Source organism: Triticum aestivum, chromosome 3A, assembly GCF_018294505.1.
Source record: "Triticum aestivum cultivar Chinese Spring chromosome 3A, IWGSC CS RefSeq v2.1, whole genome shotgun sequence".
Lineage (NCBI taxonomy): Eukaryota > Viridiplantae > Streptophyta > Magnoliopsida > Poales > Poaceae > Triticum > Triticum aestivum.
In genome coordinates, this window is record NC_057800.1 from 107,770,378 (window position 1) to 107,786,820 (window position 16,443).

The following is a 16,443-nucleotide window of genomic DNA, read 5'->3' on the forward strand; positions in this document are numbered from 1 at the left end:
CGGCCTGGTTTTGCCCCAACGTAGCTCCGCCCCTGCTGCCAACTGTCTGCCCTGGTTCATGGATAAGTTGCAGACACGGGTTCAGGCAAGGAGACCCTCTCTCATCCTATATATTCATAATCGTTGCAGATTTCCCTTTTTCGCCCTGAAAATTATTATGCTTGGAAACTAAAATTACCATCCTTGCTCACCTCACGATAACAACTAAAGTTGTCATCAAACGTTCGGAATGTCATCCCTCTCAACAAACATTCGTTGACTATCATTACCTCTCTTTTGCCAAAAGGACTCAAATCTATTATTCCCTCTGTCTTTATACATCCGTATCGGATAAATCTAAGATAGATAATATGGATCGAAGGAAGTATAAAAATTCACTAAAAAATATAAAGCACTCCAAACATAATACAAATTTACATGGAGGTCCTTAAACCACCGACATCCCTAAAATAAGCCACCGATGTTCTGTTGTACCTGCTCCCATACCCTAGCCGGTTTGACCTTGTCAATGCCAGCCAGAAAGCTTTCATGCCCGTGCCCCTACAAATCAGCACCCTAGAGTCACGGTTATTGCCGTTTAACATTGGAATCAAACTGAAACTCCGACACCAAATCTTGTCGTCATGTATGCACGATTTTTGAATCTTTTTTATTTTTAATTTCATCCCAAAATCCTGATTTTCTTTTACTTTCTCACGGGGTAGTTTTTTTTATAAGAGGATGACATTTTTTATATAAAAGGATGGTATTTCTTTATTATACAATAGGATGGCATTTTTATTATTGTAAGAATGGCATTTTTATTATTTAAGAATATGGTATTTTTTATTATAAGATAGGAGGATGGCATTTTTATTATTAGAGGATGACAATTTTATTTATAAGAGTATGAATTTTTATTTCATAATAAGATGTACATTTTATTATTGTGGGGATGACATTTTTATTATCTTAAGGGCATGTACAATGCAGGCGCTTAGGCCTGGGCGCTAGGGATTAAATCCCAGTAGTTTTGGCAGTTTTTGACTGATTCCCGGTTCCTTCCTTGGCATCGATGCATGAAGAGGAGTCGGGCGCTTTAAACACTAGTACAAAATACTAATGCTAGCGCCCGGGCGCTTGTGTACGCGCTCGTGCCCAGGAATTTAAGCGCTCCTGCATTGGAGATGCCCTAAGAGGACGATATTACAAGCATTGAGAGTGGCACTTTTTAATTGGCACCTTTTTCGTACACGAGTTTTTTGGTTGATGACTAGGAACCTGGCAACCTTTGTGGCATTTTATGTGTTCTGATTTTTGTTCATGGCATCCTTTTTCAAAAACAAAACTATTTAGTGGGCCTTTGGGCCAACGGCCAACTGTGGGTAGCCATGGCCGTCACCGCCGGCTGGAGGAACCCCCCCCCCCCCCCCCCCCCCCCCCCCCCCCCCCCCCGTCGCGTTCTATGTGAGGCTCCTCCTGGCGACCAAACGCCAGATATCGGGGTCCTACCTTTTACTCTTTGGTTTCTAAATATAAGTCTTTTTAGAAATTTCAATACATACTACATACAAATGTATATAGACATATTTTAGAGTGTAGATTCACTCATTTTGCTCTGAATGTACTCCCTGTTTGAATCTTTAAAAGGTCTTATATATAAGAACGGAGGGAGTATATCCTTAGATGGAATGACTATTTGTTTCTTGAGAAGAGGTTAAATTTATGTGAGCCCTCATTTTTGTATGCTTAGGTTCTTCCTCTGCGTGGGTTGGATGAGCGGCCCATTGTGTGAGACCCATTTTTTTCCTCATATACTCTTGTCAGCCTACCACACGATCACACCTGTCTGATAGATTAGGGCTTTTTTTACGCTTAGATTAGGGCTAATTATACCGTGCTTCCTCCTCTCGATTGAGCACGGCGTCGGCGGCCACGCGTGCGGCGCCTGGGCGCACCGTCTCCGGCATGAACCACTGCCTTCCGGTGGATCATTGGTCTGGCGAAGAAACGATTCGATAGATCGAAGAGTAATTCGACGGGAGCTAAAGCAACACCGAACCACCGACAGAGGTACGTAACCATGGCGCATGGCGAATTAGCAGATCCCGTTCAGAAAGGAAAAAGAAGTTTGATCAAAGCAGTGAAAGATATGAAGCGTTCCTACTCCATCGAGGGAGCCGCGTGGTAGTTTATATTGATGCGTGGCCGAAGCCTGGCTTGACGTACAAGGTTATGACAGAAAGAGTTTGGGTAGAATACAAGAGAAGGAAGGAGGTTGAGATTACAACTCTATATTCTAACACCCTCCCTTAATCTCAACTAACCTAAGTTAAGATTACTCTTGAATTCTTCAAATGGTCTTGCTGGTAGTGCTTTTGTAAAACCGTCAGCCACTTGATCCTTAGAAGGAATAAATCGAATCTCAAGTTTCCTTGCCGCAACCCTTTCTCGTACAAAGTGAAAATCAATTTCTATGTGCTTTGTCCTGGCATGGAACACTGGATTTGCAGACAGATATGTTGCTCCCAAATTATCACACCATAAACATGAGATACGATTCTTCTTGATTCCCAATTCCTCAAGAAGTGATTCAACCCAAATGATCTCAATAGTTGCATTAGCCAAAGACTTGTATTCAGCTTCTGTACTTGAGCGTGACATAGTAGCTTGCTTTCTAGCACTCCAGGAGATAAGATTAGATCCAAAGAACACTGCAAAACCTCCAGTTGATCTTCTGTCATCACTACATCCTGCCCAGTCAGCATCAGAGAATGCACTCACAAGAGAAGAATTAGACCGTTTGAAATGAAGTCCTATTCCCATAGTATGTTTCACATATCTCACAATCCTCTTGACAGCTGACCAATGTGCAGAAGTAGGTGCATGAAGATATTGACAAACCTTGTTGACAGCAAACGAGATATCTGGACGTGTGAGAGTTAAATGTTGTAGTGCTCCCACAGTACTCCTATACCTTGTACTCTCCTCCTCTTGAAGTGGCTCACCCTCATATGCTGAGAGACTTTCTGAGGAGGATAAAGGTGTAGACATTGGCTTGCAATTTTTCATCCCCATGCGAGACAGAAGCTCAAGAATATATTTTTCCTGATTTAACACAATACCATCTTGAGTTTTCTTGACTTCAATACCCAAGAAGAAATGCAAATCACCTAGGTCCTTCAAGGCAAACTCTGAGCTCAAATCATGCAAAAGAGCATTAGTAGCATTTTGTGAAGAACTTGCAACTATGATATCATCAACATATATAAGCACAAAAATGACTACTCCTGCCTTGTTATAAATAAACAAGGATGTGTCAGCCTTGGAAGCAACAAAGCCAAGATATTTTAACTGTGAGCTCAATCTGGAATACCATGCTCTGGGTGCTTGCTTTAGACCATAGAGTGCTTTATCAAGCTTGCAGACATACTGTGGCAATTTCTTACTCTCATACCCAGGTGGTTGTCTCATAAACACTTCCTCTTCCAGAACACCGTGCAGAAACGCATTCTGTACATCTAGCTGCCTTAAACTCCATCCTCTGGATACAGCAATGGCTAACACAAGTCTGATAGTTGCAGTTTTCACAACGGGACTAAAGGTGTCCTCATAGTCAATGCCATAACGTTGCTTAAAGCCCTTTGCAACTAGACGTGCCTTATATCTGTCAATGGAGCCATCTGCCTTCTTCTTAATTCTATACACCCATTTGCAATCAATAATATTTTTACCTCTCTGATTTGGTACAAGATGCCAAGTCTTATTCCTCATGAGCGCAGAATACTCCTCATCCATTGCCTTTTTCCATTTAGGATCATCAAGTGCATTCTTCAACGATGTTGGTTCTCCTGAAATACACAACATTCCATATGGTATAGTTCCATCTTTCCTAATTTTAGGATTCCGTATACCTTTCTGTAGCCGGGTCATAACACGTGAAGAAAACTCTCGCTGCACCGCTGGTATACTTGCCACAGAAGATCCAGGAGAATCTGCTGATGCAGTGGACTGATTTGTCGTCATATGCGCAGGGGATCCTGTGGCTTCTGGTGTGGCTGCCCCTCCTGCAGGCACTGGCGCAGAGGATCCGCCACCCGACCGCGACTGGAGGCGCGCGTGGTGCGGAGAGGATCTGGTCCTGCCGCTGGTCCCGTCTGACGCTGGCGCGCGGGGCGAGGGGGATTCGGCCCCGCTGCTGGTCCCGCCTGAAGCTGACGCGGCAGCACGGGAGTGGCCCGCCCTGGATCCAGGACTGGAGCCATCAGGGGCTTGATCCGAGGCGGATGCGGTCGCGTGATCCGAGATCTGCGCGCGTGCAGGGGTGGCAGGCGCCGCCAGATCTTTTTCGTCATCTGTGCCAGCTTCGTCTCCTTCCTCAGCATGAAATATAGGATCAAAACCAGCCATATTTTCGAGATCTTGGTCATTTTGAGCACCGTTTTCTCCATGGACCTGCACAGGCATAAGAGAAAGACTAGTACCAGCAGGAATATCATCACATTGGTTAGTACAATTGTTGTCGCCCCCATGATCAAAAGACCGAAGATGTGAAGGAAGAAGAAGAATTTCTTTGCGGAGAAGTGCACCAGCATTAGGATGAAGGGATGCAAAGGGAAACACGGACTCATCAAATACAACATCTCTGAATATATACACCCGACCAGTAGGAACATCAAGGCACTTAACCCCTTTATGCATGGGGCTATAGCCTAAAAAGACACACCGTTTTGAGCGGAAAGCAAGTTTGCGTGTGTTGTAAGGCCTAAGATTGGGCCAACAGGCACAACCAAAAATACGAAGAGATGTATAGTTGGGTGTGACACCAAGAAGTCGTGTAATGGGTGTTTCAAATTTGATAACTTTACTTGGAAGCAAGTTGATGAGATATGTAGCAGTTAAGAATGCTTCATCCCAAAATTTAAGCGGCATGGAAGCATTTGCTAACAAGGCAAGCCCCATATCAACTATGTGACGGTGCTTTCTTTCAGCGGATCCATTTTGTTGGTGAGCATGAGGACAAGATACATGGTGTGATATGCCAAGCTTTTGAAAGAAAGAATTTAGTTTTTCATACTCACCACCCCAGTCACTTTGCATAGCAATGATTTTAGAGTTTAGTTTGCGTTCAACAAGATTTTGGAAATTGAGGAAAACTTGGAATACATCAGATCGCTTTTTCAACAGATAAATCCAAGTAAATTTACTATAATCATCAATAAAACTTACATAATAGGAAAATCTACCAACTGAAATAGGAGCTGGCCCCCATACATCTGAAAAGATAAGTTGTAAAGGGGCAGTAGACACACTAGTAGAAATTGGGTAAGGTAATTGATGACTTTTTGCTTGTTGACACGGATCACAAACTAACTCACTACTAGGCTCATAAGAGAGTTTATTTTTGCTAAGAACATATCTAACTATGACTGAAGATGGATGACCTAAACGACTATGCCACCTTGATGTAGATAGCTTGGTGACAATATTTGCTTGTTTATTGGACCATGAAGATGATGATGATGATATGAGTGGGTAGAGTCCTCCCACGCACCGTCCTCTAAGAATGACTCTCCTTGTTTTCAAGTCCTTAACCAAGAAAAAATAAGGATAGAACTCAATAAGAACATTGTTATCAAGAGTGAATCGATGAACGGAAACAAGATTTTTAGAGGTTTGAGGAACATGCAAGACATTGGTCAAGTGTAAATTTTTCACGGGGGTTTTAACAATTGAACTGCCAATGTGTGTGATATCCATACCAGAACCGCTTGCCGTGCGAATCTGGTCACCTCCATTGTACTTCTCCCGCATCGTCAACTTGTCAAGTTCACCTGTGATGTGGTTTGTTGCTGCACTATCGGCGTACCAGTTGGTGTCCACGCCATAGGAGGCTGCATGCGCTTGCTTTTCTTCCTGGTCGTTTTTTTCATAACGCCACCAGCAAACTCGTGCACCTCCTGGATGGTGTCTGTAGCATATCTGACATTCTGGATAGTCATGCTGTTGCTCACGAGCCTGCTGTTGCTGTTGCTGTCGAGGACGGCCTCTGAATCCGCCGCCTCCATTGGAGGAAGACGACTGTCGGTCACCGCGGTCACCACGATCACCACGGCCACGGCCTCTTCCTCCACGCCCGCGAGATCTGCCACGGGACTGGCCACGGCCTCTGTAGACCGCATTAGCGGATGAATAGAACCCGCCTGAAGATGAGTCGCCTAGCATCTCCATCCTTTGATCAAAGGCAGCAATCTGGGCAAAAAGATCGTCGGCTGTGATGATGTTTTGACAGCGTCGATCGCCGCCACCACGGGGTCATAGTCGCGGTCCAGTCCGGCCAGAATATAGTCCACCATCTCCGTATCAGATACGGGACGACCTGCAGCAGCTAGTTCATCCCCAAGACTTTTCATCTTCGCCATATACGCCGAGCTTGACATCGAGCCCTTCTTGGTATTGGTGATGGCGATTCTCAGATTAGTAATCCGAGACTGAGATTGTGAGGCGAAGAGATTTGTCACCGTCGTCCAGAGCTCAAAGGTGGAATCTTTCCCAACAACTTGTGCAAGAATTTCTGGAGACATGGAATTGAGAAGGTATGATAGAACCTGCTGATCTTTGGCGATCCAGGGTCCGTATAGGGGATTCGGCTCTAGGGCCGTGGTCTTGTCTGCCTTCGTGATCTCCACCATCTTGGGTGGAGCGGCATCGGTGTTGTCCAGGAGCCCCGTCACCTGCGCGCCTCGCAGGGCTGGGAGGACCTGCATCTTCCAGAGGATGAAATTACCTCTTGCGAGCTTCTCAGACGGCGGCGATCCAAGATTGAGGGAGACGCCGGCGGAGGAAGCCATGAAGACGATGATGTGTGGTTTCTAGGGTTTTGGATTGTGGCTAGATGTATGAGAAGAGGTGGCTCTGATTACCATGAAAGATATGAAGCGTTCCTACTCCATCGAGGGAGCCGCGTGGTAGTTTATATTGATGCGTGGCCGAAGCCTGGCTTGACGTACAAGGTTATGACAGAAAGAGTTTGGGTAGAATACAAGAGAAGGAAGGAGGTTGAGATTACAACTCTATATTCTAACAAGCAGCACATTGTAGTATAGTACTTCCTCCGTCCCATAATATAAAAGCATTTTTGTCATATTATGGGAGGGAGAGAGTATATGCTAGCAGTACTAATTTCTGTTAGCAGTAAGATCGAGCTGTCAGATTAGGGAGACTCATCGTTGACTAATGGAACACTTGTATTGTTGTACGTGAACCGGGGAGATGATCTAGGTTTGACTAATGGCCTAGACGACGATGCTGTCGATAGAATCCCGGCCGTCAATTTTGCAGTTGCACATTTACTAATCTCGCGCTTCACTCCCCTTCTCAGTTCACCGCCACGCTGCACACGTGTAGTAGCTAGCGTGCACGCGCGCCGCGCCAATGGAGGACGCCCGCAGCACGAGGGACAGCCGGAGCCACTCCACGCCGACAATGGAAGCAGCAGGCTCGACGGCGAGCATGAAGCTCTTCGTGGACGCAGGCGCGCGGCGCGTGGTGTTCGCGGAGGCCGGCAAGGACGTGGTCGACTTCCTCTTCTCCCTCCTGGCCCTGCCGCTCGGCCGGGCGGACCGGATGCTCGCCCCGCTCGGCGGCGCGGGCGGCTCCGTCGGCAACCTCTACGCCAGCGTGGAGCGGCTGGACACGGCGCACGTCCAGCCCGGCGCGGCCGACAAGAAGGCGCTCCTCCACCCCACCGTGCTCTCCCCGCCGGCGCGCGTCGAGCACAGCTTCCACCCGCGGAGGGAGCTCTACACGTGCCCCAGTGCCGGTATCTACTGCTTGGAGTGCGCCAGAAACGTGACGGGCGAGAGGGGCACCAGGTGCCCGTCCTGCGGCGACGAGATGACGCTGCAGGCGCGGTACGTGCCGCCGGCGCCCAGGTCCTCATCGACGGATGGCAAAGGCGAGACGGGCGCGGGCGCGCCAGAGGGGTTCGTCCGTGGCGGTGACGCGACGAGGTACATCGTGACGGACGACCTCCAGGTCCGCCCGTCGTCGGCCGGCGAGCTGGTCGCGCTGTGCCCGGCCCTCCGCCCCGCGGATGTCGGGGCGCTCCGGGAGCTCGACGTGCAGCTTGGGTTCAAGGAGGTGGCTTCATTACTACTGTTCAATTCATTCCGTTTCCATTTTCATCTTGGAACTGAACTAGCAATGCAGGTCACGTGTTTGATCTGATGGTGCAACTGCAGGGCAAAGAGATCCTCAAGGCCGTGATGCTGCAGTCCAAGACCGTGCTCACCGACGTTTTCCGAGTAGCCGTACACGACCTCGGCTCGTTCCACGAATTCACATTCGCCGATTGGCTTCCTGCATTACAAGGTATCAGCAGCTGGATGGCAGTAAAATCCACTATATAGCTAGCTAAAACCAAGTTTGGTTTGATTCTGATGGTCATATGTATTGGGTTCTTCCAGGTTTTAATAGCAGTAGAAAGCTCTAGAGACATCTTGCATGTCTAGTACAGTTCAGTACTTAAATGAGCCTCCAGAATCTACTCCAACACTGACAATACACTATCGGAGTCAGATTCAAATTCAAATTCTTGTTCTTTATGCAGCAGCGGAGGAAACTCTTGTAAGAGGAACACAAGGAGAAGCTGTCAGCAGAGCGGGCAGCGTCATGAAACCTAGGAGATGTTCAGAAATGAACTTCTCTCTGTAACAGCCAAGAGTTGTTCCATGTCCGCAGCCACCAGCCCAGCCGACGTCAAGCGAAACCATAGGATCTGAATGAGCCTATGAGTGTGTGTGCGTGTGTGTGTGTCGTTCTGCTGTAACTTGTTTCTGAATCTGTGTCTGGCGTGTGGACTGAGTTGTCGATTTAACTTGCTGCAAGCTGGATGGCAAAGGGCAGAAATGGAAATAGAAAGAAACTGAACTTGGCGCCTCTGTAATCCTGGTTCCTCTGCTTTCCGCGAAGCACTGCCTACCCCTCGCTCGCGTCACGGCGGTCGCCGGCGGCCAATGGCTGTTAGACGTATCAGGCATTACAACTGGTATCAGACGTTCCACGGCGAATCTGGCTGAGCTGCGACTGCGAGCAGGTTGGAGCTCTCCCCGTAGAATCCCTGCTCGTCTTCTTCTCTCCGTAGAACCACAGCCGCCAGTACGATCACCGTCGGGCTGCAGACACCGCAACAATGCAGCTCTCTCCCTAGAGTAGTACGTACTTCCTCCGTTCCAAAATACGTACAAACTCGAGTCACTTATTTTGGAACGGGGGAAGTACAAGATACTGAAGCCCTTTGCTCTAGTGACTTCTTTTGAGCATTATAACTTTTAGAAATAGTGTAGACTGAAAGTGTTCATTATCAAAAAGAAATGCCCATGATTAGATGAAGTGGCAAAGTTCATATAGCAGTTCTACTTCGCAGGACTACAATCGTTTCATGTGGCTGTAGTGGTCGAGCCTTTTTGGGATTTTAACCACGATTGGCACTACTGTGTATGCGTACGAATGATTCGTTGCTAAGACTGCATTATTAGCACTTGACTTTCTTTGGCTCAGTATGTACGTGATTTGCTGTTCTTTCAGCATTCAGATTGTCCCTCGTAGTCTGTTTCTTTGATTCGGTTTACGCCTGAACCAGCAGCCCCGTTCGATGCCCTTCAATCACCCTCCCTTGCGGCTTCCAGGAGCTCATTCCATCTGGTGATCTTCTCCCTGGGCTTGTTCTTCAGCTCGCCGGTCGCCTTCTCTTTGGAATCGATCTTCTCCCAGCCATCGAAGGGCACATAGCGGGCATTCTTTTGTTCTAGAATCTCAAGTAGTCCCCGCCGGCCTTGCCTTTTCGGACCAGATGGGTCGGTGAATACGCCCTTCCTGTCGTCTTCAAGGATGCTAGCCACCTGTCAATCAACTAATATTCAGAACAGTTCCTCAAAGACAAATTTCATTGAGCAGCTTGCTTGGCAACACCATTATAAATCGACAAATTATGTCGTACCTTGATGCTGAATAAGTTTTTTCTGAGTTGGGTGTGAAATAAAATCACACTTCAATGTTTTCAACATTCTGGCCAAATTCCATGATGTACATATTATACGGGGATGAAGCACGAAGCTTCAAACAAACCATAAGCCAAAAACATGCCGGTTTGTGTGCTGGGCAGAAAAAGGGGGGTGTCTAATAAAGCAGCTGTAAGTGTAGCTAAATTATTATATCTACAGCACAGAAATTTGCATGATCACGCTTCATATCGGATGTGCGCCTAGGAATTGTTTGGAAGAAAAGCAGCCAACAAAATACCAAGATATCTTAAGGGCAGTTCCACCATGGTATTATTATTATGATTTAAAGTACATACCGTTTCTTCGGCACAATGGAGATTTGTAGCAACAATCCCAGTTGGTCCTCTCTTCAACCATCCTACCACGTACAGTCCTAGCTCCACCGTGGCAGTCTCTGATTCACTGCACAGAACTCTGCCCCTCAAATTTGGGACAACTCCTGCAACAAATAGAGTGTTAAACAAACATTAAAAGCTTCTTTATGGATTATAAAGGGCTGTAAATAAAAAGGCAATACCACACACCTCTGTATTTGTCGAAGGACAAACCTTCTATTGGCAAGGATTTGTACCCAATACTCTTCAAAACAATTCTAAGAAGAAGATAGATACTTAAGATGGGCCTTAGAAACATAGAGTTAATTGGTCACGTAAAAATTCAAGAAAATATGAGCTAAAGCACTTACCCACATTTTAGTTCTTCAAACTCACCAGTTCCAACTGCCACCTGCTTTCCAGCTGCTCCATCATCTATATAACCAACAAAACTAACTGTCAAAACTTGTACCCAAAACAAATTGCCAAAACTTATACCCAAAAATAATCAAGAATACTCCCTACATCTGACCTTTTAAGAGAGTCTTTTCAAGTTCCACAGCACCAACCGTGGAACCATCATCTGAAGGGAGAAATTTGGTAGGTTTCCTAAAAAACACAAAATGAAGCTCCTTTTGGTCATTATCGTTGTTTTCCTGATGCACGGTAGCAGCTTTCGATAGCAGCTCATACACCCGTCTTTTTATTCTACTATTCCTCATCTCCTCCTGAAATGAGATAACAGATTTCTTTCATCACAAGCGAGAAGACCACATCAGAGAAGGTGGAGGGAACATTCAGAAAGTCGATTTAGCAGCATGTTTGCAAATACCATAGTGACGGACATGTACGAGTAACAAGTTTTACAGCGCTGTGATTTAAATATTAGCAAAGGTTGGTTTGTAACTGTTGCAACCAAGAGCTGCAAACATTTATTGGCCAGTGTCACTCTCAGCACATAACCAAAACGGACAGAATGCTGCTAAATGCTAATTGTCAACTGAATCCCAAGTTCCCAACAGTTTTGAGTGCTGCAACCCTTTTTTATGGGTTCAGTAACACATTCTAGCTAAATAGCTGATCTTATATATACACAAAACACTTCCAATATTTCTTCACTAAAATTAGTTTCCTGATGTTCTAGTGCTCACAGAAAATAAAAGGGAAGTGCATGATTTTTAATGATAAATGGCCATTGCTCACCATCCTTCATCTCTCTGCCCCTCCCCATCCTAGATGTTGCCTAACAGCCCACAGGCACCATGCAATTTCCCTATTGCACCGTCGCCTATGCAGTGGTTTCTCTACCAACATGCTTTGTGCTAAAAGAACTAGGTGCCTCGGTTCCAACAACAAAGTTTTCCCATATTACAAACAACAATTTAGCCAACATGATCATGTGCAAGAATAAGAAGCAGTTTTGAGCAGAATCAGCTCCAGCCAGCCAAAAACTGGCTCTAGCTGCCACCGGTAAAGAGCAACACATTCGGATCCCTAAATTTGTCGATTTTCAGAAACTAGGCTAGTCATGATTCATGGCAAGAAAGCAATAGATGGTGACCTAGTCAGTCACAAAACACAATGTGCAATGCCTGCCATACTTTACTGCACAAACCTTATCCGCAGGCGATGTCGCAAGATCAGCCTCCTTGATGCAAACATTCACATTTTTCAAACCTACATGACGTCAGTTTAAGAATAAGAATGTAGCAAGATTGCACCTTCGTGGTGTGTTGCTTCTAATACAAAATGACACTCATATTGATGTGTGTGTTCAAGAAAAAAATATATTAAGTCTTACACATTTTGTAATTACCCAAAATTTCACGTAATTCCTTTGCTGTGCAAGCTGCCTGTACTGGGCCTCGTCGCCCAACCAAGTAAACTTTCCTTTACATAAACCGCCAAATGCAACACAAGTATTTTATTATCATTCTAACATAAAGAAGAGCTGAAAACAATTGAAAGTCTTCTACCAAAATCAGGGATACCTTATTGTGCTGCTACGGAGAGCATCCAAAGCATAACCAGCAATATCTGTGGAAGCCAACTCGGTTGTACAGCGAAGAAGAATACGGGCAACATCAAGCGCAACATTTCCCTTGATAATAATTAATAGCATGACAAAAAATACACATTACATTGGGCATATGATGGAACACTCATGTTCATGTTCCCGTAGAAGGACATCTCTTTCCAAAAATCTTGTGAAAACGAAAATAAAGCACAATACTCACCCCAGAAGAAGGGTAATAAACACACTAAACTACGAACTTCCTATAACAGCAACAGAGTTATGACAATTCAAACAAGATTTCTCTACCGAAGGAGCTTGAATTGCTTTTACCATTTTACATAGTGACATAGTACTTCAAGATTAAATGAAATAATAGGAATCTCTTGATTTAGAATGAAATTATGGACCAGATGTAGTTCAAGTTAAGAAAAATTGAGGAGTGCGTAACTAAGTTATTGTTGTCAACGCCATAATGTTGATAGTTGATACACTGTTTGAAATTCAAATGGTGATTCCGTTACAAGACCAAAATCATATACCTGTCCAAGGACCACAGCAGAATCTGTGTTTGTCAAGTCAGGTGCCAAGTTGCACATGTCTGGGTGCCCATTATACCACCATACAAACTCTCGAGCAGAATGTATTCCTCTAAGGTCCTATATATATAAAGAAGATATCAAGAATAAACCAACCCACAGAAAACGACAAAGAAAAAAAATCATGCTTACACACTATATGCTACGCCTATAGCACATAATAGCCTGTTCCAGTTGAGTTTGTATTTCCAGTGATACTATTTCATGTGCAATTATTGATAGATGATTAAGCAATGGTGGTTTCTTTATTTTGGTGATAATATCAATATAAGTACCATATGCACTCTACTCTCATGTGGTATACATGATAAATTACTGACGAGGCTAAACAAACAAAGTACCATTAGTGACAAATAAAAGAAAGACTAAATCTAAAATGATGTCCCATCAAAATCTGTGGCATAAAGATTAACTAAGGAAGTAAAAATATGTTATACCTCCCCAGGAATACCAAATGATCTATCGCTTTCTGCACCATAAGCAAGAACGACCTGTTAACCAGTAATACTAAGTCAGCATTATCCAATAATGAACTTCATATAGATATAGCAACAGAAAAAATAGCTACTTGGCAAAAAGGATAGACCAATGGGCATCTACTTACAACATCATATGTCTTTCGAAGCTCTGATAGAGATACATCACTTCCAAGTGTTACATTCCCAAAAAAAGAGCAGCGTGGATTCGCAGCTACACGAGAAAATTGGTTTACCACAATCTGTTGAAAGAACATGGAAAGATTAATCTTCTAAGGGATTTATTTAGTGCTATAGTATGCCAACTGAGAAGGCAGGTAAAATCACGAGGTGATAAAGCAACTTGTACAGATATTGGTTGAACCAATGAATTACTTCTTCAAGATGATGCAAGGAAGTACACCACCTGTCCAACTCTAAAGAAAACATGTTTCTTAATTTCATGCAGTTACGGTAGTGGCTACTGCAGATTAAAATGTATTGCATTTTAGTTTCACAATAAGACCACGCGCGTCCATCTAGTGCGGAGCTTACACTCAACATTCAGGAGGAGGCGCGGCTTTGGGCCAAGGCTGGAGCCACAGGATTTAACAATATTCTCGATGTAGCCTAGTTTCTGTATTGGGGCTGAGCAACCCCCTAGCCCTATGCTCCCTGCTGCTCCCGGCTACGCCTTCTTGTGCACATAGCTTGGGAGTCACAGCTACTATTTTTTCTTCCCTCTCTATCAATGGAACAATATGCTAGCATATTCGCAAGAAAAGATAACAGAATGGAATGCTCACCTTTGTTTCTGGATGATCTGGAGCCACTCCAGAACGAACTAAGCCAAACGGTGTTGGCAACCTGTCAATAATATCGACCTGCACTCCTTCATGACCCTTCAGCATCTGTTTAATCAACAAAAGAACGAATGAACAACAAACAAGGGCGCAGAAAGAATTAAAGTAACTCCTGAAACGAAAACCCTTCGAAAGATATTTAGCCTGAATATGTTCTTTTCCTTCTCCTGTTGCAACATATGCAAGAGAAAACTCCATATGCGTTGCTGTAAAAACATGGTTTCCTTGTTGCAGCAGCAGGTTCCAGCTTTCAGACCACATCTCATTTTACAAGCACTATTAAGCTACACAATTCTACGGCTAATACTGCTCCTTAGCATTTAGATTTTCATAGAACTGAATTCAGGGAAATTTTGCAACTATAGCACGGAAGAAAGCACTGAACCACTATCACAATGAAGCAAAAGCCACGGGATAAGCAAAGAAACCAACCCCCAAAGAGAGGCAAAACCAAGGGAACCAAATGGCCGCACCTTTTCGGCTGTGTAGAACCCGGCAGGGCCACTGCCGACGATGCACACGTGGAGCGGGTCGCGCGAAGAGCCAGCGATGGCAGTGGCGGAGGCAGAGTAGCGCATCGGCCGCAGGAAAAACATAAGCCTCCTCGTGTGGGGAAGAAGAAGCCTGCGGCCCATCTCCGAGCACCCACGTGGTTGGCGAGGCGCCCGTAGAGATTGGAACAGCCGCTGCTCGCGAGTGGCCGATGCAATAGGGATGGTCGCCTGCATAAATGTTGGAAATGTTCATATACAATAGGTGTCGGAGCCAGAAATAAAGCAAACCCCGGGCCAAAAAGTTTTCTCCGGCAACATGATAAATTTTGACACCTATAACTATTCCAAAAATACATCATAACATGCTCAAAAAATACCTCTTGCGCAAACATACGAAATGAAACTCAATTGATCAATAAATCTAAATTTTAAACTTAAGCTTAACGATCCAATAAAATAGATAAAACATGAGAAAACTATTTCTACAATAGGTGTAGACACTCACGGCCACCGGTGAAAAAAATCTCTTAATCTTCTATTTCTACAATATGAAATGAAATTGGCAAATACATCAATTCGAGTTCAACAACCTATATATCATACTGTACATGACTGAATACATACACAAACACAGTTTTGTCAATTAAATTTTAGTCCTAGGCAGTTCACTATACACAGTGAGACAGAGAGTTCCGGGTGAAATAAAATTACCAAGAGGCGTAATCAGAGGAGCGGGATTGCAGGAAAGCAGGCTAGCCGGCGATCTAGTGGGACCAGCGGGCAGCGGCGAGGCAGGCGGGGAACGGCGCGGGGGCGCAGCAGGCCGGCAGCACGGTATGGCAGAAGCCGCGGGCCGGGGAAGCGCACTCGCGCACAGTACCAGGGGAGATGGGGAAGTGGCAGGGGGAGGCCAGGACGGCCGCGGGCGGTAGACGGCGGCCGTCGCCGAGCAGGAAGGCGGCGGCGCGAGCGTGAGAATCGACCGTCGGGTCGCGTGCTTGTGCGTGCTGGTCCACAGGCCAAGCCAACCTTTGGGCCTCCTTTGAGCTGCAAAAATTTACATGCTTGGACCTGGCCTGGGCATTGGGTGCTGGGGCCCAGTGTTCGGAATTCTGGGCCGGCCCAATAAAACGTGACGTGGTTGCTCGCCAGCTCCCGTGCTGGTTCGCTCGGGTTGACTTAAAAAAATAGCAGAAAAAAGTGAAATCAAAGAATGTTCATGGATTTTGGTAAAAAGTTCACGAGTTTGAAAAAATGTTCATAAATTTTTAAAAAAGTTCATTGGACTTAGTAAAAAATTCACAAAATTTTAAAAGTTCATTGATTTTGGAAAAAGTTCATCGAGTTTCAATGAAAATTTCATCATTTTTCAAAAAAGTTTGTTAAATTTGAAAAAAATCGTCAAATTTGAAGAAAAGTTCACTGATTTGAAGAAAAGTTTGCTCGTTTGAAATAAAAGTTCATCGAATTTGAAAAAGGTTGTGCATTTTCGAAAAATGAAAAATAAATAAGAAAAAGGAAAAGAAAATAAAAAGAAAATGAGAGAAACCGAACAAAAAACAGTCTAGAAAAACAACTTAAACGGAAAAAATACGGCTAAGAAGCTTCTGGAAGCTTTCGAAAACCGGAAATAGCTCCATCCCGCTGGAACTAGATGGTTC

At 44.8% G+C, this 16,443-nt stretch overlaps 1 protein-coding gene across 2 annotated transcripts; it reads right to left on the reverse strand.

Annotated features, from left to right (window-relative positions):
- Positions 1-9,281: 9,281 nt before the first annotated feature.
- LOC123060549 (NADPH:adrenodoxin oxidoreductase, mitochondrial) lies at positions 9,282-15,810 on the reverse strand. 2 transcript variants are annotated; one of them, XM_044483313.1, is made up of 14 exons: positions 15,494-15,810; positions 14,762-15,010; positions 14,232-14,336; positions 13,575-13,688; positions 13,408-13,461; positions 12,914-13,030; positions 12,349-12,458; positions 12,159-12,247; positions 11,973-12,034; positions 10,890-11,085; positions 10,729-10,792; positions 10,568-10,635; positions 10,340-10,482; positions 9,282-9,881 (listed from the first exon to the last, which is right to left on the reverse strand). In XM_044483313.1, the coding sequence occupies exons 2-14, from the start codon at positions 14,921-14,923 to the stop codon at positions 9,642-9,644; spliced, it is 1,524 nt and encodes a 507-aa protein (XP_044339248.1). In that variant the 5' UTR covers positions 14,924-15,010; positions 15,494-15,810; the 3' UTR covers positions 9,282-9,641. The 2 variants fall into 2 exon arrangements, with proteins under 2 accessions (XP_044339248.1, XP_044339249.1); XM_044483314.1 differs by having other exon boundaries at positions 12,174-12,247; positions 15,494-15,809.
- Between the last annotated feature and the right edge of the window lie 633 nt (positions 15,811-16,443).